A 22,293-nucleotide genomic window follows, 5' to 3' on the forward strand; every position below is an offset into this window, starting at 1 on the left:
AGAATATTTCAGGTTGTGGAGAAGTTTAAAGTACCAATAACATTTAAGACAAAGAACACATATTAAAATATCTCTTTTCTATAAACTGTGATACACTTGCCAGTAATCCCAAGTAGTAGGATTACCAATTCAGTATCAGTTCCAAGATCGAAAGTAAAGCAAAGTACAGTAACAATGAAACCATTTTATGGTTTAAAACCAAAGGAAGAGAACAAATGAAAAATTCAAGGGGTTACTTTTGATAAAGTCAAGAAGGGAAGTTGAAGAGTGGTGTGAATAACTTGCATTTACAATTTTGGTGTAGAACCTCACTTATGTTTTAGAAATGTTTTTGGCGGTGCATGTATGTGTGTGAAATGCTAAAAAGAACTATAATTTGTATTATGTTTTATTTGTAGACCTACAAGATGGAATTTGAGGTAAGTATAAGTATGCATAAGTAATGATTTGAATAGCACCTAGGCTTCGTGAAAGTGTATTAAATTGTAAGAACTAAATCAGAAGAATTTGTATTATTAATTACTTGTGTTTTTATCGCCAGTGTAGAATGTCTCAAGAATTGATTGTAAGCTCAAGGAGTCAGTAGGGACGTGTTAACACACAAATACTTCACTGATCACAAGAGTGCTACTATGGAAAGAAGGGAACTATTGCTAATTTCATTCTTCATGGTGATCAACTGACAGTTATTGTAAGCATGAAATCACTATGTAATGGATAAATTAAACCCTGTTTTTGTTAGGTATCCAAGACTTCTTAAATTTTGTTGAATTTATACATTAAGTATTTATTGAATATGTTATTTTATACCAATACATGTAAAATTTTAGCAATTCTGTTTCCTATTTGGGAAGTGTTGAGTCCAGATCAGCCCAGAGGCAAGCTATCCTGACAGAAATGTTTTATTGTTTTCCTTAGTCCTTCTTCACAAAATGCCATAGTAGTTTTTTAAATTAAGTCAGTCATCCTATTATCTGATGCTTATCTGATAGTCTAAGCTACTGACCTTATGTAAATACATAAAAGTAGAATTCTACAGTTAAAGATTAAAAAATGCTTTCAAACTTATTCAGAGCAATGGCACAAGTACAGGCATATATTTTATTTGTAGATTGAACTTAAATGTCAGGAGGAGGAGTGGGGCAGGGAGCGGTTTACTCTCCACTTCCGCAGTCAACTAGTGATACAGATTCTACAGAAGAGGAGCTCAATAACATCATTCATCACAATGAGAACAGGAAATTTGTTGTAATCAATAAAGACTCAATAGATAAATATAACAGTATGTGATTTTCATTATAAATAATATATTTATAAATAAATATGGATGTATGTCCACATTGATATGTTTGCAGTACAACTTAACAGCATGAATTTTAACAAATTAATTGGTTAAATAATGAAATTACTTTTACAATATGTATGTTTTCTTTTATCTTGCTGTTGTCTGTGGAATGATTCCATTCACTTTTATGAGAAATAGATTTGCAAGAGAAAGGTGTGTTAAATCTTAGAAACAAATTATTTGCATTAGGTGATGGAAGTATGAAAAATAACATTAAGTATATGTTTCTGTTTCACTGTATGACAGAGGATTCATTCATTTTTTCTGTGATTGGCCAGAAGCCCATTCAGATCCCTTTATTGTCCTTTAAAAAAAAGAGACTTTCCTAATATTGTGTTGCATTTTGATATGCTTTTTGGAAAAAAACCATTATTCATTCTTTGTAATTTACTGTAAAAAGCCTGTTGAAATTTACAGAAAATAATTTTCTTTGTACCATTTTTGCTTCTTTTATTATGCGTTTATCTCTGTTTTTATTTACCATCCTTTCCACAGCATAGTCTTATCATCCTTTCTCACTGTTACTTGTTTCAGTGCAGTGCACTGGTGTTATTTTCCAGCAGTATGGCAAGACTCTGGAGTGGACAATTCTCACCTTTCTAAATGTGGCTGTTTACATTTTAACACAAAAAATTAACAAAACTGTCTAAATTACAAATGTAAATCTTTATAAAGATAAAACACAAACACATGTTCTTAAACACGACTATAGTACTCTGTAGAATAAGTCTAAAACATTTTTTCATAAAATGTATCAATCATAACTAATTTTTTTCAAGAGAACAGCAGTAAGAAATATCAACTGTATTACATATTACACAATTCCAATGTTTTTGCTAAGATTTTTGCCTATTTATATATCTCAATCTGTAAGCACATGCAAAAACACCCATAAACATCAAACTGATTTTTGTATAGTGAAGGTGTCATTTACCTACCATTTATAACTTTTTATCATAATGAGTGTGTATTTAATTCTGCACTGGTGGGTGTATTTTGTATTATGCTCATTCATGAAAAATAGTAACATCAGTAATAAGTTAGAATTCATAATGTACATTTTTTAGGTAAGAAGATGGGTGAATATCGACCACTGGGGCATGATGGTGAGGGTGACGTCTCCACAAATGGTATGCTGAATCATGAGTCGACTGTTGGTGATGATATTTCAGTCATTAAGCCTGATGGATCATTACCACACCACATGGAGCCAATGTCCCCATTACGTAAAGTTAGCTTCATTCTTTCAATTCTTCTCTGTGGTCTGACTATTGTTGTGTTCCTGTGGGTTCTGCCTTGTGACTGTGCAACCTGTCCATCAGTGCCTCTCAAGTCAGGAACCAAATCATGGGAGAGAACTTTGAGAGGTTTAGGTGAGATTATGTATTCTGTAAGTGATACTTTTCCTAACATTATAATTTCTAATAACTGATTTGCAATGACACAAAGTATCATAAGAAACAAACTAACTCTTTGGTAATAGAACAGGATCACTACTGTTGTAGTCCCCTTAGTGCTGCTAGTAGTAATTTTCCAAGACATTTACCCTTAAAAATTGTGTTCTCTTGCATCATTTTTTCATTTTTGTTTCCTGTGATAAAAGATGCTGGTAGTTTGCACTGTTATGTACCACAAGAAATAAAGCCATATGGAAATGTAGGAATGTAACTGTGGGGTAGAAAATTATATTCAGTCTCTTATGTTTGTGAGCACCAGAATGAGTTGGTGGTTGAAGTGATGAAGTCCAAACACTGTATAGAAAGAATTGTATAGGTGTACAGAGAAAGATGCTGAAAGAGAGACATTTTATAGACAATTTGTTCATGCTAACAGTGCCAAACATAATGATTCTGATGGATCAGGTAATTTGCATGTTACTGTGCAAAGCTAAAGCAACAAATTGACATTTGAATTAAGACAGATCTTTTTCTTGATTCATTCTTGAAAATTTGAGACTGCCATGTCTGACATTTATGTGTTAACATAAAATATGAAAATTATTACAATATACTCTCTACTCTACAAATAATCAGTTTAGGCTATTCAGTTTGATCCTGATGATGCTCTTACTTTCCTGATAGAATATTCTAGAGTAAAATTAAAGAGCCAATGGGTTTAAGGTGTCCCATGATTTAGCTCATTGTGACTTTGTAGTGCAAGGACATGATAGTAACAGAACATTTTTAATAACTTGAAATTATAGGATGAATGTGGTAATAAAGATTAACTAAGTGATTTTTTTATTAATAAACTTCATTATGTTCAGTGATAATAACAAAGAACTCCCTCCAGAAAGTTTGTTAAATGTTAACTGATCAAAAGGATCATAACATGTATTCAGGTAGGTACTGGTCTAGAAGATAGCCTTTCTTGTTATAATTGTTTCAGTCAGGTAATATTTGACAAACTTTTCAGAGTTTTTTTAAGTAAACTTTTTAAAGATTATTCCAAAATGTATTTAACACACCAGTTTCAAAGGAGTGTACTGTTTTCATTATCAGGGTGCCCAAATGATGGAGGCAGTAAGTACCTCTAAAATGTTGGTCAGTCCATACCAGACTATATGGTGTAACATCCCAGAAAACTCATGTTCATACTGGCAGCTGCGAGAACCTCAGATCTCACCAAGAAATAAACTGGATACGTATTCTTTGCTATAATCACATATTACAGTTGTAAGCTTGTGTAATATACCTTACATGGTGGACTGAGATTCAGATGAATCGGTCCCCTTAATGTGAGTGAATGAATGAATGAATGAATGTAGAGCATATGATTATTTCACAGAACTTAAGGGAGGAATTAGTGTTGTGGCTGGAGTCCCAGGTCGAGGCCGCAACTTAGTGTTCCTTGCACAAGGTGATATTATCAATGCAGCTCAAACAGATCAGAACTTGAGGGACTTTCCTGCAAGTAGAGGAGGACTTGTATCATTGATTGGATCTACAGGCGAGGTTGCATGGTACATTCGCTTTCTCAGAACTCTTCATACCATGGATTGCTCACTTATTGATGTCACAGGAGATGGAGCAGAGGATTGTATTGTGGTTGGAACTGGCAAGCTACTGGCAGCTGTTGATCCTATACCAGGTATGCTAAATTTAATTAATTTACAAGTGTTCTTATTTTATTTACTGTAGTGTATTCTTTCACCTTGTAGCCTACATATGTGTATGAATGAAATTGTTCAGTTTTGTGTTGCTGATACACTCTATGAAAATAGGGAGTGACTTCAGAAGAAATAAATTAAATTCAGTTATTTGTTAAAACATGAAAATTACAGTTACTGTTAAGTCTTTAACACACACATTTGGCATGCCTCATATCTGTTATATGATTTTCTTCAGTTATTTCAAACAAATGCTGGAATGGTTTTATCACTTCCACATCGTTCTTAATTAATTTTTCAAGCTGATGCTGTACCATCACTGACATTTGTAACTGCTTGGAACATTGTTGAGTTTTTGTCATTGATAGCACAAGAACTTGTTTTAAGTCTGCCTCTTTAATAGAAGTTCCCATTGATGTCTGCACTAAAAGAATGCATATATAATAGAGAAATAAATGTCCCCAAAGTATGATGATTTTTTTACATAGCACAAAGAACCTGTTACAAAAATGTATACATGATCCCCCATACTTCAGATTTAACAATAATGGGGGAAAATTAGGATATTACCAAGTGTGGCCATTCAAAACATTGTGTAGCAGTCACCCTGTCATCTACCTGATGGCCACTTGGTTACATCCAATTACAGACAGTCCTCATGCTTATATAAAAACCCCTTTTATACAGTCACCCTGTCATCTACCTGATGGTCACTTGGTTACATCCAATTACAGACAGTCCTCCTGCTTATATAAAACCCATCTTTACACAGTTGCAGTGGCTCATTTGCACATTCTATTTAATTTATTCCAGGCAATATAGTATGGTACCTCCATAATCATCAGAACAGTAACAGAAGTGCAGTTGATTTGGAATTTCCCATTGTCCTACCTGACCTGGATGGAGATGGTGTGAGAGAACTGGTCACAGCATGCAGTTTCAATGACACTTCTGAGAGGCCTGCCACTTTATCTGATCGTAACAACTTTATTATCATTTCTGGCAAGATGGGTAGGATTATAGGAGAAGCTGTTAATTTGTCCTCATGTGCCCATATCCAAGATTTCTCTGTGGATGAGAAGTGGAACATCGTATACACATGCCAGGAGGCAAATAAAGAAGGCAAGGAAATGTGTAATTGTATTTGAATGCCATATTGAGATTTTTAGTTAGCATCAGAGCACATTGACAATACATTCTCTGGCACTGACATTTTTTAGTGTGCTGATTTCTGATCATTTTTGGGAATCTAGCTTTCTCCATCTTCAAGACAGGATGAATAAACTACAGCCTGGTATTGCTATTTATAGCTCTGGGCTACGAGGCATTCTTAGAGCTGTATGTGTGGCTAAAACGGGAATAAACTGAAATATAGGTTATTTTCTGAAATATAGGTTATTTTCAGACCCAGTCTTCTTTCAAAGGGGACATAGAATTCTCTGCTGCCTTCCAGCTCATAGCTATAAATGCCAGCATCAGGCTGTTGGTCACTTTGATTTAAAGTTAGAACCAAGTTCCCCATAATTATGGCAGCCCACACAACATACTGTCATCACCCAATAACAGAAGAAACTGCAATTTAAGCCTGAAGACTTCACTTTGAATTATGCTAACTAGAAAAGAGTTTGGTTTCAAATATTGCAAGTTTTGAAGTTAGCATACTTGCTTCTTATTTAGAAGGCGAGTTGTAGCCTAGAGACCTGAGATTTCTGTAAATCAAGAAATTCTGAGATAGTATCTTAAAATAGGCTTTTGGTAACTTCTAGATCCTTTCCATTTCATTATTTATCAGTGACTCAGATTTATCACCATGTGACCTATGGTATGGGACACGAATGGATGGTGTAGAGGATTCAGAGGACCTTCATAATTTTGTCCATTTTTATGAAAAGAATGTAAAAATCAACAGGCCTTGCTTAATGTGGATACTGTGGTTAATTTTTTCCATGTAAGATAGTAAATGTAAATGAAACTGATATTTATTCTGCAGCATCCACTGGAATAATATCAGTGCAAGAGCTATATGCAAATGCCACACACAAGCAGCTGAATGTGTCTACCTACCTGCAGAGTCCTCCACTTAGACAATATCAAGTCATGGGTGTATCATCGACTGTCAAGAAAGTAAATGGCCGTTGGCTGACTCTTATGAATGAAGGGCACTGTCCAAACCACTGTAATGTTACAGTTAAAGTAACTGATGAACGACGTGACAATGAGACTGTATGGAATTTCCAGCATGACAACACTTATGGTATGGTACCTGCTGTACTTGTCTTTAATAACCACTCTGGAACTTCAACTTCTGGAGCTCTAGTTGAGCCAGTCAGTGGGTTTGTGTTGAAATTTTGGACATGGACCTCTACTAACAGTCATATGCCTTCATCCATGCTGAAACAAAGTGATACCATGAGCACAATGTCCAGCAATCCTCTGTTCCGATATCGTTTGAAGAGATCAGTGAGATACAGGCATCTTGGGGGAGAGAGATTCATCCGTAGTGTCATCACACCTCTGAAGCAGAGTGTCAGGAATGGGAGTGACATCCAAGTGGATTTTCATCAACTGAAGGAACGCGTGGTACTGTATACATTCAATGCTACTGATAACCACATTGTGAATGCTAGTCTGAATGATGTCACACAACTCTGCTTTCGTCATGGTCCATCAGAAGAGGATCAGTTTTGCCAGCCAGACCTAAGCTTCCAAGAGCAGTCATGTATGTGAAATTATTTTTCTTACTACTGTAGACAGAATTTTTAACATTAGAGTGAACTTATATGGTGCTTTCACATTTTATGGGATAAAATGTAATGTTTGTAGTAAGAAGATGGCTGTCTTCTGGGTTCTTGTGCCATGTAGTCTGGCCCCGATGATGGAGGCAGCAAGGACCTCTGAAACGACCAGACCACACATCGCTGCAACCCAGAAGACAGCCACCTTCAGACTCACCACCATGAAAACCTAATATTCTAGAAGGTTTGTAGTGATCTGTTTCTTTCAGTTGTCAGTTGGATTTTTTAATTCCTCTACAATTTAGTGATGTAAAATAATAGTCTTCAGGTATAGATTCCAAAGTTTCATCTCCTGTGATAGAGATTTTCAATGAGACATGATTTTGAGCCAGTTCAGTCTAGGTAAAATAGGTATATATGCTTTTATTGTTTCTCCCATATGGATTGCATACCCAGTCTGCTGTAACCTGCCTGATTTAACTCCTTAACAGTACAAAGGAATTGTATCATCATTATGGGCACTACAACCCAGTTTGGGTCTTGGCCTGCTCAAGACAATGCCTAGATCAGGAACAGTCGATGGCGATGTTTTTCCACTCAATACTGATGTGGAAATCTTTTTCATGGCCGTGAATGCGTTGCAACTTGGGTCTTCCATGTTTTCTTGTACCATCAGGTTTTCCTAGCATCAATTTCTTTGTGGGCTCTTCATCATTCATTCTGAGCACATATCCTGCCCACTTCATTCTGGAAGTGGTGGCGTTGTTGGAGATTTCAACATCATTATACAAGTTGTAAAGCTCGTGGTTATGTCTCTTCCTCCTTATATCATTCTCTTGAATGTGGCCATAAAGTATCCGTAATATCTTTTTTTGAATGTATTTAAAGGTTACAGGCATAATGATTGTGGTTTGATTCCCAGTAGGAGCCATGTTGCCTTCATGTTTATATTAGTTCTGAAATCAGTGATGAGGATTTGTTTTTTTCTTCTTGTCCTTGACTTCCTCAGTGGCTGGTTATTTGGCATCTTCAATTTTTAAACTAAAATTAATTCAGTTAGCACCTATACTTTAATATCATTAATTTGACCATATTTTGCCATAACAATCAGTCATGATGTTTTTCTAAAAATACCATGATAATTTGCTTTATAACTCATTTACTGTTTCTTTCTGCGCAGTGTTAATTGCAGATCTGGACCAAGATGGTTCACAAGAGCTTATTTCATACCTAACCACCTACACAACTAATAATCCGGAGGGTTCATCAGTAGCATTAGATGCTTCAAAATGGCACCTTCAGTCCAGAGTACGAGTTGTCCGACTGGAAGCAGAACTGCCCAAGTTATATGAGGCTGTAGCGCGACAGTGAGTTGTTGGTAATTATATATGTTTGTAAAAGGATCTGTTGATGGGGTTGTCCAAAGGGTGTGATAAAACTGATGTATCCTAAAAATGCAAGTTTGGAAGATAATTAAATATTTTGTAAGAGAATTATTACACTATATGTCTTTTACTGTGCACTAAGTAGGCACAAAGTAGGCACAAAGTGATGTCAGCATGGCAGTCTTCACTGTCTTATCTATTTGTATATTTCTTTGTACCAGACATACTTATATGAGATGGAAATTCCTGCTGCAAAGTGATATTACAGAGTGTTATAAACTACATTGTCTTTGTTGTAATCATTTTTCAGTAATTGTGAATTATTTTTCTAAGGTGGTTGTAGATTAAAGCTGTAATTATTTAGTCTAACTTAAGTCTACATGTCTATAAATTTAAGGTACTTATATGCAAACCACTTTGAGTATAGTCATTAGTTTTTTTAGACAGCTAATTAGACATTCAGAATCCCAAACATTTGGTCATAGTCTTAATACTGATTTGTATTGCTTTTCAGAGTGATGTGTGATGTCAAAGTCATGGTGCTATGTGTCACAATTATTATGATATTAGTGTATGCATGTCTGACACAACATGCTGCTTCTTTTATATTGTATGCTACCAGTATGTGTCTTGGGGCTGGCCAAATCAAAGGGTTAAGAGTTTTAAACAAAATTTTATACTTCTAGTAAACTGTGATGTTTCAGTCGGTAAAGTGAGTGGCTAGAAGCTGGACAGTTAAAGTTTGATCCTAGCAGTCACACAAATACTTTCTATTTGCATCCATTTTGTCCAAACTGACCTTGAAGTCCAACCTTCCTCCTATCCAACAGGTACAATGGGCGCTTTTCCCAGGGGTAAAGCCTCCCATTAATGTTTATGCTAAAAGCTGTGGAGTTTTATCTCCATGCCCCCTTTTTTGTTCTTCATGTAGTACTTGGGTATGAGCTGGGTAGCTCAGTATAGTGATTGACTATGAACTGGACGACCAGGATGTGATCCCTGACAGGCAGAGGATTTTTCCTCTATCCTCTGCATCTACAGTGAAACCTCGATGCATCGTTTTCGGCGGGGGTGGGAAATAAAAACGATGAATGCGGGAAAACGATAGATGCGGGAAAGCATTAAAAATTTAAAAAAAACAATGTTTCTCTTTCAAAGTTAGTTCTTTTTACCAAAAAAGTCTTTAATGGACAACTGGTTTGTCGAAACTTTACGTTTTAGACCAAACAGAGCACTTTCCACGTTCAAAATGTTTTCCTCGTCACGTTCACTAATATTAAGCGCATAAAAGAACGACTTCACTTTCGCCAATGCAGCGTGCGCTTCGGCAAAACTCGGCAAAGCTTCGGGCTCGCATTCGTCGTCGTCTTCTTCTTCCTCACCACTCCAACCCCCTTTGCGGACAATAACAGGAAGAATGGAAATACTATTACTGCCGAACTCAACGAAACGTAGCTGTAGAAGACCCTGAACCGCTGGAAACGAGATGAACTAGAAGAATGAAAAGTGCCGCCAGCCTTTCCTTTGTACTTGTAATAAAAGCATTTGTGAAGAAATTCACACTGCACATGCCATCTGGCATCGCTGGAACGAAATATGAGTGCACCCAAATTAAAATCGTAAAATTTCTGACAATGGGCACCGCCATTCACTCCAACTATCACCCTTGCACCGCTGACCCCTCATTCCAAAAGAATCTGTGCTGGTTGGGCGACAAAACAGGTTACCGCTACTGCGTATTCCAAAAACATTATGCGTCTTTCGGTATTAATTTATCTCAAAACCCAGCATTTTAAATTCTCAGAAACGATCATTGCGGGAAAATTGTTGGCCGGGACTAAGATTTTTGAACGATCGATGCGATAAAACGATAGTTCGAGGAACGATAGAAGCGGGAAAATGTAACATTATTTTATATGGGATGTATTCGGGACCGAACAAAACGGACGATGCATCCGGGAAAACGATAGTTCCGGGAACGATGGATAGAGGTTTCACTGTATACCAGCTCTGGAGCCCACCAGCTTCCTGTCCAATGGGTACCAGGCTCTTTCCTGGAGATGAGGCACTGCCAGGGTGTGATGCTGACCACTTACCCCTATCTAGTGGCAAGGTTAAGAATGAGTAGGAGCTATATCTTCTCTACCCCCCATGGCATATAGTGGGACAGCTTTGCTTTTACTTATAGTACTTAAGTACATTTGCACCACTTGTTTACCTTTTATCACTTCTGACAATTTACATTAAATTCACAGCTTATCTAAGCATCTTCAATGTTGTACTCTTATCTGTTAACCAACTTTTGATTTATTTATTAAAAACTTAATTGGAAACTTGTGAGTGTTATTCACTTGCTGTTAAACACCTTGTGAAGCCCCAGTATTTCACTTGTTTCAGTATGATGTTTATACCATGAAAATTAATTATATTTACTGATAAAATACAGCTGAAAATTATATTGTAGGTATGAAATTGATATGATTTCATCATGGATTCGGCAGCCTGTTTTGTTCAGTATGTAAATGATTGAGTCTATGAGAAGGAGTAAATAAAATGAACAAGCCTCATGTAGTGATTATCAGTAGATACTCAGAATTATGAATGATCCACTGATAATATTTATTTGGGATTAACATTTGTATGTTTATACCATGTAAAGGATGAAGTACATTTATTAGACATAATTTTAATTATTATTTCTATAATGGGACACACAGTGTGTATGCAACAATAGGTGTTAATCACATTCATGCACATTGAACCTGCATGCAAGGAATCTTCCACCACTGACAGTCTGGTGGTCAGAGGGACACCAGATTTTAGTATAGCAACCCTGCCTAGAACAGCTTGGATTAAATAGAAACCAGTTTTTATTTGAGAATTTCTTAGGGTATGAGAATGTAGAAGTGGGAAAGCTGTTTCCTTTAGGCAGCCATTTTCTTTCCACACTGTACTTGCTGTTAAAATTGCTAATAGAATAAGTTCTTTAGTTGTAGACATTTTGTCTGTGGTTGATATTACTGTTTACTGCACCTGTGAAGTCATGAAATGAGCTGTTAAGACTGACAAGTAAATTCCTTGAAGGCAATATCTTAATTCTCTTTAAACTGTGCAATGCCTGCCTGTACAATTCAAACTGAACATGTGTAGGTCTCTTAAGATATTGTAGGTTTAACTCCAGATAAACAGAATTCTCATAAAATGCAGACTAGCATGAATATGTTTGTTTCTTGATTGGAGTGGTCTAAAACTACTTGCAACTGATTTATCTCTGTCATGTGTGTGGCAGAGTGTAATCTAGTCATTTTAAACAAAAGCAAAATTGCTTTAATAATATTAAGACATTTTTTTATATTAGCTTTATGATTTCTCTTTCAATACAATTTATAATATTTCTGTAATTCCTATAGTGTATTATGATATTTAATATCTTTCACACTGTAACATTTTTACCTTAAGTTTATTTGTAGCACTAAATGCTCTTGCATGTATCCTGTAAATTTTCAGTGTGGACAGAACAGAACACAGTAAAACCTCATTAATCAGACCTTTCATCTGAATAATCTATTAATCTAAGGATTTGTGTTTTACAGTAGTGAAGTCATTATCATCATTGAATTGTTTCTTACAAGTCTTAGAGTTATAAATTATTTTAAATCTTGGTATAAAAGTATCTTTAGATCACCTTGAATTGCAGGAATTAATATTGCCATTTGATGTGCCATGAAGTATAAACAATGGTGTGTGATTTTAAGTGCCTCTTAAGTTAGAGTTGTAAGTTAAATTTATGTGTATTGATATGTTGCTCTTTAGGTACAGTAGTTACTGAACATGATGGAATGTATCTCATATAAAGTTTGAAATTAATAATATATTTATTTCTGGTCTTCATGCTGCTCATAATAAGTCATTATTGAAAGCTGTGTTAATTTGGTTAATGTGCAGTGTGTCAAGTGTGGCTTCATGTCCATAGGATTTTGCAGCAGGGGTTCGATGTACAACTTCAGATTTCAGGGATGAGCTATGTCAAATGTAGTAAATTATTCAAGGTTTAATCAAACATTGTAGTTGTCACCCTAAGGGTGAATATGTAATGGCTTGTCATTTTTGGAAGTGATGTGTAGGGCAGGCAATAGGTGGCGAGTTGGATTTGAAGGTGGAGCGGAAGAGCAGGCTGCGAAACGTAAACTGTATTTGAGCTATTGCGCATTTTGTATGGCATACGATCACATGAGATCCGTGGTGTATACGTGCTAATAAGTAGGAGTGTTATTTTGCCATGGTTATTCGACTAGCGATTGTAGGCGAAAGTCTGTGGAACACGATAACCACTGCTGCGAATATCGTACGGCATTTGTTAATATTTGTAGTAGGTTCGTACCAATCTTTCTTGTAAGAATTTTCATTTGTGGAATTGTAGAAGTAGGAAAACAGTTGTAGCAGGTGGGACTGGAACATCTAATTAAATACGAAATAGGGACGTAAACATATAGTATAGATTTTACAAAATAAATTAGGCCAGTTAACGTACATACCTAAACAGCAAAGATGGCTGCAAATTTGGATGAAGAGCAGAGCTTGCGTGAATGCGAAGCGTATGTTCAGAGACATAATATTCAACAAGTTTTGAAAGATTGTATCGTGCAGCTGTGTGTGAGCAGACCTGAAAATCCCATTTCATTTCTGAGGGAGTACTTCCAGAAATTGGAAAGGGTGAGTATCTACACATAATTTCAGTACTATGTGAGATTTGAGGTTTTCGCAGCGGGGAGGATGATATTCTAGGTTTGGGCGCCTTGTAGAAACCGTCTTCAGCCCGGAATATGGAGACATTGCTTTTACGAAACGTTGGCATCTACAGGCGAGTCTACATAGCGACAAAAACCTAGAAGAACATCAATTCCAGTACTGATTTTTTCTTTTTGGATGTCCTCTTTCACTGCACTCCATTCGAGCTACATAATGCCGAAGAATTGTTTGTAGATTGTTATCAATCAACATGTACCTACAGGTTGTGGGTAAACAATTACAGGGTAAAATGGCTAGGAAATATACTATTGTATGATTATTTTGTTTAATACGTTTTGGTGAGGCCTTGGTATCCTTTGAAGGAACAGATTGCACTATATGTATCCAAGAAGTATTACTTGAGAATATGAGGTTGGGACATGTTTTTTTATGTTTCAATTTTAGTGGATTTTTGCAGGCTATAGCACAAATTGTTGAGTTTCCCTTGTGTTCCATTTTATAAAGAAAGACAACAAGAAGTTGACAGATTTTCTTGAAATTTGATCTAAACATGATACTAGAGGTTGTCCCATCTTTGGAACTTCATAATTTATGGTCATGAGCAAGATCAAGTGGCATCTGTGTGAACTTAAGAAGTGCATGACAGTAGGGGAAATATAGAGTATTAAAATCTAAAGTCATCAAGAAACTTGGAAGTTCTGGCCAGTATATGGCCACTACTTGTCAGATAGCAATAATTAATGTGTCATTACAGTTAGGCTTGTCAGGTTTTGTATGGTAATATGAATAATGTGTATACCTTCAATTTTTTAAGAATTTATTTTTAATTTTTTGTTCAGTATTAAAAACATGTCAATAGTGAGGACCTTAAGATAGTGAGTGACAAATTGTCAGGTAGTGGGGATCTTTACCATTGAAAATTATGTACAGAATTATGACCAGTCTTTACTTCCTGATATCACATATTTTTTGTTTGAATATTGTCCCTTTGGACTTCATATTTGTACTTATTTATGATGTTTTGGAGGGAAGTGGTCACCCTACTTTGGCTTTCTCTACAGCAATAATTCTTACATCTTGTTGTTCATTTGTGGTTCTCAGGGATTCTGTAAATGAATTTCTGCAATAATAGTTCTTATTATGAACTCCAGTCTAAAATTTTATCTCTTTTTAAGTTACCATTTTGAAGACAGTTATCTCTAATTTTCTTACATTCTTCCTTAGGAAGATGGCACTTCTTGAATGCACACCCCTTTTAATATACTTACTTCATAAGGAAAGGCTAATAGTATCATCATATGTATGTTAACTGTATCCATAACCTAATGACTTTTGAATCAGTTAAGGAATTTCCTTGAAACCTGATGAACATCATGTCACTAGATTCCTCTACATCTGTATATATTACTATTCTGCTGTTGGTAATAAACTTGGTGGCCATGTGGTCTTCAAGGTGGTAGCAACAGTAGTGCTTCTAATTGTAGGGCCCTGAAATGTTGTGTGATAGAAATAAACCAAGAACTGGTGGTACATGCCTGGGAGAGGGAGGAAGGGAAGTGAATGGTGTTGGACAACCCATAGCAATGAGTGGAGGCATGACAGTATCCTTCTGTTATGTTCTTAGTTTCTATAGGATGTCACTTAATGAAGGTGAGGTAATTTGTGGTCTACTTCAAAACATGCTAATTTATAAGAATATATGCGTGTGAACATATCTGTAGTTGAAAGGATCACAGTGAAGAATATTTTTTTGGATTGCATTGTTCTGGCTGACTGGATCAAACTGCAGGGCATGTAGGCTAGATCACAACTGAGCCAATGCTCCTGCAACAGCACTACTTTGATGAGTTCATTTTAAAATGGTTTTCCACATAGCCATTAGCCAAAAGTTCCTGGATTAGATTTTTAGAAATGTTCAACCTTTGTTACATTTGTTTGGTGGTGGTTCCCCTTCTTAATTTTTTGAAACAACTAGGTAAAATGGCCATGTAGCTTTTGGTTTGATGATGATTAATGAATTGTGAACTAGGCATGTGGAACTTTGTATGGAGATATAAATATACCTACAAATTCTGTAAGAATTTTTTATACATGCGACATTGGCCATCAGATCAAGCTACTCGTTAAAGTTGGACGTTGATGGTGATGTAGCATTTCGTTCATATTGAATAAAAGGAAAAGAGCCAAATTCAAAAAGCATGCCAATAGAAAAACTAATTCTGCCATTAACCACCTTTGCATGAAATACTGAGGATGAGATTACTGCTGGGTACAAACGACTGGAAATTCATTCAGTGAATTATTTCTCAGCCAGTAGTAGGCTAATTTAAACACACAAGCATGTATCTTTCCATCCATGTTTACAATCTGACCTCGTGGCCAAGACTGTATCATCAGAGTAAGTAAAATAAGGATTTGATAAGTTGCAGTATTGACAATTTAATTACCTATACTCATTGCGTAATTAATTGTATTTATGTTGTTGCAGCTCAAAATAATTTCCCTCTATTTTTCCACCATGGTTGTTACTGTGTCTAATTTTCCCGATTGTTGGTGTATGGTACCGTCACAGTATGTGAACAGTCTTTCATTAGAGTTGAATGGGCGCCTAACCGAACAGGCGTTTTGCTTGTAGTGTAGTCTGTTTTGATTTCCTAAACTACTAAACGTGTTTCGGTACATGAGCTAAAATCGCCGCCCCCCCCCCCCCCCCCCGAAACGGCTTCATGCTGGCATACAAAAAGTTTCCATATAAACATAGGTAATTGTAAGGTCTTCAATGGAGCATGTACCAGACAGCTCAACTCCATCAATTGCCATGGTTAAGAATGAGTGGAGCGCTATTTCCATGCCATCGGTACACGTTCAGGAAATTGGGCATAGGTATGGGAACAGCTTATACCTTTATATGGAGTGTGTGTTAAATGACACTTGCACTACAACATTTACCTTTGTCTTTAATGTTAAATAGTTGGGCCAGCTGTAGATAGCAATCTGCAATAACTGAGCATTACATTTATAAACGAGGTTGGAATTAGGAGGAGAAGGAAGTCATTAGCTGGTTTTGTCCAGTCTACAGAGCAACATGGGTATATAGTATAATGGTTCTACCAGTTTTATGTCATTTTTAGAGAAAGTTCACCTAGAAGGATGAATCAAGTATAGTGACAATCTTTGCATGTTAGGTAGCAAGCAATGTCTTTATTTACACGGTTCCTGGGTAGTTAGGGTTGTGAAATAAATGTTACGATGAACTGGACATGTAGATCGGTTGGAGAATATAAGAAATTCGTACAGAATTAACCTGGGAGGTGACCACAGTGGTAAGGTAACATAAAGATTGGTATTTTGATTTTGAGAATGGGACTGGCTTAGTATCATGTCCAGTGGCCGTATTTGGTTGTACGGGGTGTTGAGAACCTTTGGGTTGTTAGGGATTTTATTAGTTCTGCCATCAGAGTGATTGAACTTCAGGACTGTAGTACGTGTTAAGATTTAAAATAGCAAAGAATTCCAGCTTGTGTTATGTATGGGAATGTATTCTTTCACTGGGTGAAATATTCTATGAAAGTTCACAAGAATTTTCTGAAGAAAATGAGTTTCTGTTTGTGTCAGTTCCCCCAACCCCCGGTTGATGTACGGTATCGGCTATGCAGGACTTTTCCTGTAATACTGGGCAACAACTTTTTACTTGTAAATAACATGGATGAAGTATTTTTTACTAAATCTGGTAAGGTGATGAAAATAACAGTAAAAAGTTGTAAGTTCTCATAATTCTGGTAACCATTGTCCAGAATTCATAATTTCTTAATGTGAGGGAATTGGATGAGGTTAAGAGTGGGAGGGTTTTTTTCTAAACTTGGCGTAGATTTTGAATTTATGAAAAATAATAGCCACTACTGCACAGCTGACGTAAGGATTACACCACAATGACTATCATCTCAGAACCTCGTAATGTGTCGCATGAAGGTAACGTCGGCCTGTGAGTAGGGGTACTTAAGACGTATTCCATCTTACGTCTTGTAGTCCATGTTGCTAAGTAACTGGACAGACTGACATACATACAGACGATGAAACCGGGTGCCGGAAATATAGTTTTGTTTTGGTACAGAAGGTATCGGTATGAAGGTCGATAATGTGTGACCGAGCTGGAGCCTGTGCCTCTCTCTCGCCCTGTGTGCCCTTTTCGATGTGGAAATTCGGCGCAGTCTGACGTCAGCAAAAGGGGCATCCCCTCATCCCCCGTTGCTAGGCAACCGTATATTTCGTCAATTGGTGTACAGGAGCAGACGCCGTGTATCAAAACTCGGGTGGTGGAGTGAGATTATCCCCCGGTTTAAGTGAAGATTTCATCAGTTGTTACATTTCGGAAATCTAGAATAGGCGACACGCTTGCGCGTGCGTGTTGCATATAGAGATGTGTTGACGTAACAAAGGTCTTCAGGTGCTGTCACGCGTCTATATATCTTTAATATTGACCGAGGTGCAGTTAGGTCAGTACAGAGGGTCAAGGTTGACGTTGACAACTTTCGAGGGAGTTTAAATATGATGCTAATGCTGGTGGTAAGTAGATCAAACTTCCTCCCGATACGTTCACTTTCAGTAGGCTTAAAACCAGCATGTTATGAAATGTTACATAGGGCCCTTGACTTCGAAAAATGCCTTGGAACGACCAAAACAACGGAAATTGGGTATTAGATTTTACAGGAAATTTCGTGTTACAAGGTTCTGAAGAAGGACTCTTATGCATGGAGCTATTTAGCTAGTTTCACTAGTATTTGTTGAAGCTGTGCTCTTTATTGCTTATATTGTCAGTGTTCAATAACAGGATCATGAGGAGAATGTTTGGATGTGAGATGGGGAGGTAGTGGGGGGGTGGGGGTGGGGACATTTGCATAGTTTGTACTGTTCATCTAATATTGACAGTATGGTAAGAAGTTGGAAAAGGTAGAAATGCATACACATTTTAGAAAGGAACAATGGAGGAAAGAGATCACTGGAGATCCATGTGTATTTTTTGGGATAACATTAAAATTGATCTAGTTAAACCTAGTGTTAAGGGTGTGGAATAGATGTAACTGGCTGAGGATAGGGCCTAATGGCAGGCTTTAATGAAAATGTTAATGTACCTTTGAGTTTTATAAAGGTGAGGAATATCTTTATTAGCTGAATAATTATAAAATTTCTTGGGGGAGAATGTTTAGAAACCAGTGACATGAAGAATGGGAGACATTGTATAATAAATTGTATTCTAACGTAATATTGTTAGAGGAATTAAATGAAGAATTTAATGGGCAGGACATATAATATGGAAGCAGAAACCAAGGTGTGTGTATATAATTTTGATTGAAGAATCTCATGAAAAATAAAGTGTGGAGCTTTAGAGGTAAAAGGACAGTATTACAGTGGGTTGAATTGTAGGTTGTGGAAATTTTATTAAAACATCACAGAACAGGGTGTAATTGTAGGCTCTTTTGAGCACAGTAATGAACCTCATATTTCTTAAAACAGGGTATTTTTGGTTATGAGCCATGACCACTCCAGTTTTCTTTTATAGTGCTAACTTTCAAGAGACGTAGATGTTTCTTTATGGACTTTCAATAAATCTCCTTTTCCAAATTTAATCAGAATCTATTAAATGCTTTAAGAAGTGGGCTGCACATAATACCATGCACAAATGAATGAGAGCAGACTCAGAGCAAGCTTGCAGTTGTTTGACTGACTTTCAGGATGTGATAAAACATATTCAAGCTTTCATATCTGATTTTTGGGAATAAATTCTAGTGTCATGGGACTGTACAACTTTGTGTTTGTCATAATTTCAGTACTTCAAGGAAAGATACTTTTCATATGGAAAGTAGGTTTATAAGTATCTCATTAATTTTCACAAAATTATAACAAAAACCTAACACCATTTTATTCCTGTTCTTCCCATTTGTCAACGTTGTTTCTATTTGGAATTAGGCAACCTGCATGATCTGAAGTCATTGTTAGCACATTTTTGCAACTATGAGAACCAAGGGCTTTGTTAGAACACATTGTTGCAACAGTGTGAACCAAGGCTATTGATAGCTCAATTTGTTGTACACAGATCACATTTTGTAAGAATGACCTGTATACCATTGTTGCATTTGCTGTTCCTTTGACTGCTCTGCAACTTTGAAGCCCATGATTTGTGAAGAATGCCTAGGAATTTCAGTGTACTCCAAAGAGTACACCCGTATAATCTTGTTGAATATTTATTCGCTTTGCCTGCAGTCTAGTGTTTTCTTACATTGGATATATATGTAACTGTTCTGATATTTCGATGTTTTACAGAACATGGTATTTGTAATTAGTTTTCTTCATACATGTAGGAACAGACACCCAGGAAACAAACCCTGAAGATTGTTAGAATATCTAATGGACAGTGAAAGAGATCATCCAGACGCAGTACTTTCTGTGGTTAGAATTTTATAATCACTGGGCATTTGGAATTATTATTATTTATAGTGATATTTTGAAGAATCACTCAAAGCTAAATATTTAAAAAATCACAAATCAGTCGTGCTGTTGGTGTTATAGTTAATTTTTTTGTTACCAAACTTTTACCTAATTGAAAAGTACAGTAACAAACAGAAATTAAATTGAGAGGTGATCTGGAAATATCTATTATTATTATTATTATCATCATCATCATCATTTCTGAAAAAGTTATCATGCTTAAGCTGTAGGTCCCTGTGCCAATCAGCACCTATCCTAAGGGTGCAAAATCATCTGACAAATGCGCATTAAAACAAGTGGAAGATTAACATTGTAAAGTTAGTGATTTTCCATCCAGTTCCTTTTGCTGACAATCTGTGAGTAGCTTTTATGGAAAATGATATGGTAGATACTCTAAGATGTGTAACAAAACTAATCACTTAATAATTTATTTGTTTCTATAAATACCAGTACATATAACCATAGAAAATAAGTTACTCTTACTCTGTTTATTAAAATGAAAAAGGCCTACTAAGTGACATAGTCATACAATATCAAAGGATCAAAAAAATCAGAACATTGTTGTATCTTATCAACTCTGTTGCTGCCTTTGGTATTGACTTTGGGATTTCTTAGTAAAAAATTAAATTAGTACCATATACAATATTGAGAAAATAAATAAATAGCAAAAATGCAATAATATAAAGTTGAGGCATCACCACAAAATATTTAAAAATCTATTATGCTAAAACCTTTTTCTAATGGAAGTCTTTAAAGTACGCAGTAGTATACCATCCCCCAAAACAACATTCATCTGAGCAACATGAACGTATCGACATTTGTCAGCTTGTCACAGACAGTGGATCACTGGATTAAGTAGCAGTGCCAATGTACTCTGGTTTCCACAGCTGATTTAGGAAGAAGTTGTGAACAAGAGCAATGTCTTTATCAGGGGCTTTCAATGAGATCGGGATCATTGGCGGGGGATCCCGTTTCCGTCTCAAGTCGATTGGTTCACTGACAGGCTCTTGGTCTTGTGTGCGGCTTGGTGTGCCTGATGGACATTCCGGTCGGGTTTGAGGAGTGATACCATATTGGCATATAAGCTTTTCACGTTGAAGACGGACCCGTTTTTCAGTGATAGCATATACATGCATGAATGCTTTCTGGCAAACCTCCACAGTCCGAACTCCATGTGGATTTGCAGCTGAAAAGTTGAATGACACATTAAGCGTGTACATTTTCTTAGAAAAATTACCAGACATATATGCAAAGAAAAAAATAATAAAAATTAAAAAGTTAAAGACCATTATGATAAGACAGTGAGATACTATCCCTAAATTTCGTTTCTGTAGTGTTGACAGCTTAATTATGTGACTAGGATTGGTAGGTACCTTGGATTCATTATGCATCTGTTTTCAAATTATAGAACATGACTTACCAGATTCAGTTGGTGGACCTGCATCAGTTAAAAGTGGGATGTGGTATTTACAGCTAACTCTTCTCTGGTTCCTTCCTGGTACTTTATGGTCTGAAGATCTTCGTTGCACAGCCCTTGTCTCGATGTGTGCCATAAGGAACTCATTCTGTAGTGCATGGTCTCCTAATCTGTAAAACTCTGCAAACAATTTTCGGCGGACTTCTTGGTGTACTTTATCTCCGCATCGCTGGGGGCACTGGCACAACACATCTGAATCACAGAAATGAAGACAATGGCTTTATGACATATTACTTTTACAGTTACACTATGTAACCTATTTTGGAATATATAAGGGCAGCATTTTACTTTGTATCCTATAAAATGACAGTATACATGTCACTTGCCATTCAGCAAAACCCTACTAACATACAGTATTATATACAGGTTATCGACAAGGACGGATGTTCGTATGTTATTCCTTTTGGGTCATAATTAGGACCTCCGTGAATATTCAATTTTCTTTATGTTTTAAATTATACTTACCTGGTTGTTTCTTCGCTGGAATTATTTTTCCAGATCTTGAAACATATTCCTGCCCTGTATTTCGTAACTTCTTCTGCAACTTTCTCTCTGATCTTGGCCAAAAGTTTGTTGTTTTGCTTTGTGTCATATTTTCTGAAGTCTCCATTTCAGACGCCATCTTAATAACATCCGCTCCAACTTCTGTGAAAAAAATGTCCTAAATATGGTGCAGCCACCTATCGGACAACACACGAACTAGATCGGTGAAGTTACGAATGTCGTCGTGCGCTGCCGCTACCAGTGCATACGAAGAAGGAAGCTGAGTACATTCTGTTCCGTATTGCTACTTACCCGCTTCGAAAAATCTCTTTTAAAGATGAGAAAAGTATGCCAAACTACATAGTGCATTTACAGTATTTATGGACTTAATTAATTATGATGTCATGTCCTTGTCTATCGGTATCATGAAACTTGGTATTCGAGTTTTATAGTGTGCCCTTAATAACTTAACTAATTGACTTTCAGAGGTTGGTCTTGGCATAATGCTACTAGAGACTACGTCTTCC

The 22,293-nt window shown here is 36.4% G+C and overlaps 3 protein-coding genes across 9 annotated transcripts in view; 2 read left to right on the forward strand and 1 right to left on the reverse strand.

The window, feature by feature from the left end:
- LOC110838674 (uncharacterized) lies at positions 1–12,465 on the forward strand. Of its 6 annotated transcripts, none has more exons than XM_022082087.2 (9): positions 1–419; positions 542–691; positions 1,112–1,282; positions 2,413–2,718; positions 4,133–4,435; positions 5,268–5,576; positions 6,445–7,173; positions 8,370–8,556; positions 9,089–12,465. In XM_022082087.2, exons 3-9 carry the CDS (start codon positions 1,123–1,125, stop codon positions 9,258–9,260), a joined length of 2,166 nt encoding a protein of 721 aa, XP_021937779.1. In that variant the 5' UTR covers positions 1–419; positions 542–691; positions 1,112–1,122; the 3' UTR covers positions 9,261–12,465. The 6 variants fall into 6 exon arrangements, with proteins under 6 accessions (XP_021937779.1, XP_021937780.1, XP_021937783.1 ...); XM_022082088.2 differs by having other exon boundaries at positions 547–691; XM_022082091.2 differs by having other exon boundaries at positions 8,370–8,567; positions 9,089–9,227.
- A 368-nt stretch (positions 12,466–12,833) lies between these two features.
- The window catches only part of Pka-R1 (protein kinase, cAMP-dependent, regulatory subunit type 1), a 62,583-nt gene continuing 53,123 nt past the window's right edge, over positions 12,834–22,293 (forward strand). The window contains exon 1 of one of the 2 annotated variants that reach the window (XM_022082165.2): positions 12,834–13,287. In XM_022082165.2, the coding sequence (XP_021937857.2) occupies positions 13,123–13,287 (165 nt within the window). In that variant the 5' untranslated portion in view covers positions 12,834–13,122. Of the gene's footprint in view, positions 13,288–17,853; positions 17,887–22,293 lie in introns of those variants that run through there. The other variant, XM_087357127.1, reaches the window with a different exon arrangement.
- On the reverse strand, positions 20,219–21,935 carry LOC110838702 (uncharacterized). The gene is made up of 3 exons (XM_022082180.2): positions 21,749–21,935; positions 21,227–21,475; positions 20,219–20,992 (listed from the first exon to the last, which is right to left on the reverse strand). Exons 1-3 carry the CDS (start codon positions 21,903–21,905, stop codon positions 20,658–20,660), a joined length of 741 nt encoding a protein of 246 aa, XP_021937872.1. The 5' UTR covers positions 21,906–21,935; the 3' UTR covers positions 20,219–20,657.

This window comes from Zootermopsis nevadensis, unplaced genomic scaffold, assembly GCF_977971745.1.
Source record: "Zootermopsis nevadensis isolate Lab colony 2312 unplaced genomic scaffold, Znev_1.0 Znev_ptg000028l, whole genome shotgun sequence".
NCBI classification, from domain to species: Eukaryota; Metazoa; Arthropoda; class Insecta; order Blattodea; family Termopsidae; genus Zootermopsis; species Zootermopsis nevadensis.

What these genes read in the sequence shown, in the direction of transcription:
- LOC110838674 (XM_022082087.2), top strand. Translation starts at nt 1,123, where the DNA reads ATGTCAGGAGGAGGAGTGGGGCAGGGAGCGGTTTACTCTCCACTTCCG. An exon ending in GAGAACTTTGAGAGGTTTAG is followed by an intron (nt 2,719 to 4,132) that starts GTGAGATTATGT and finishes ATTATTTCACAG; the next exon opens with AACTTAAGGGAGGAATTAGT. An exon ending in TATGAGGCTGTAGCGCGACA is followed by an intron (nt 8,557 to 9,088) that starts GTGAGTTGTTGG and finishes ATTGCTTTTCAG; the next exon opens with AGTGATGTGTGATGTCAAAG.
- LOC110838702 (XM_022082180.2), bottom strand. Translation starts at nt 21,905, where the DNA reads ATGGCGTCTGAAATGGAGACTTCAGAAAATATGACACAAAGCAAAACA. An exon ending in TCCAGCGAAGAAACAACCAG is followed by an intron (nt 21,476 to 21,748) that starts GTAAGTATAATT and finishes TCTGTGATTCAG; the next exon opens with ATGTGTTGTGCCAGTGCCCC. An exon ending in AGGTCCACCAACTGAATCTG is followed by an intron (nt 20,993 to 21,226) that starts GTAAGTCATGTT and finishes TCAACTTTTCAG; the next exon opens with CTGCAAATCCACATGGAGTT.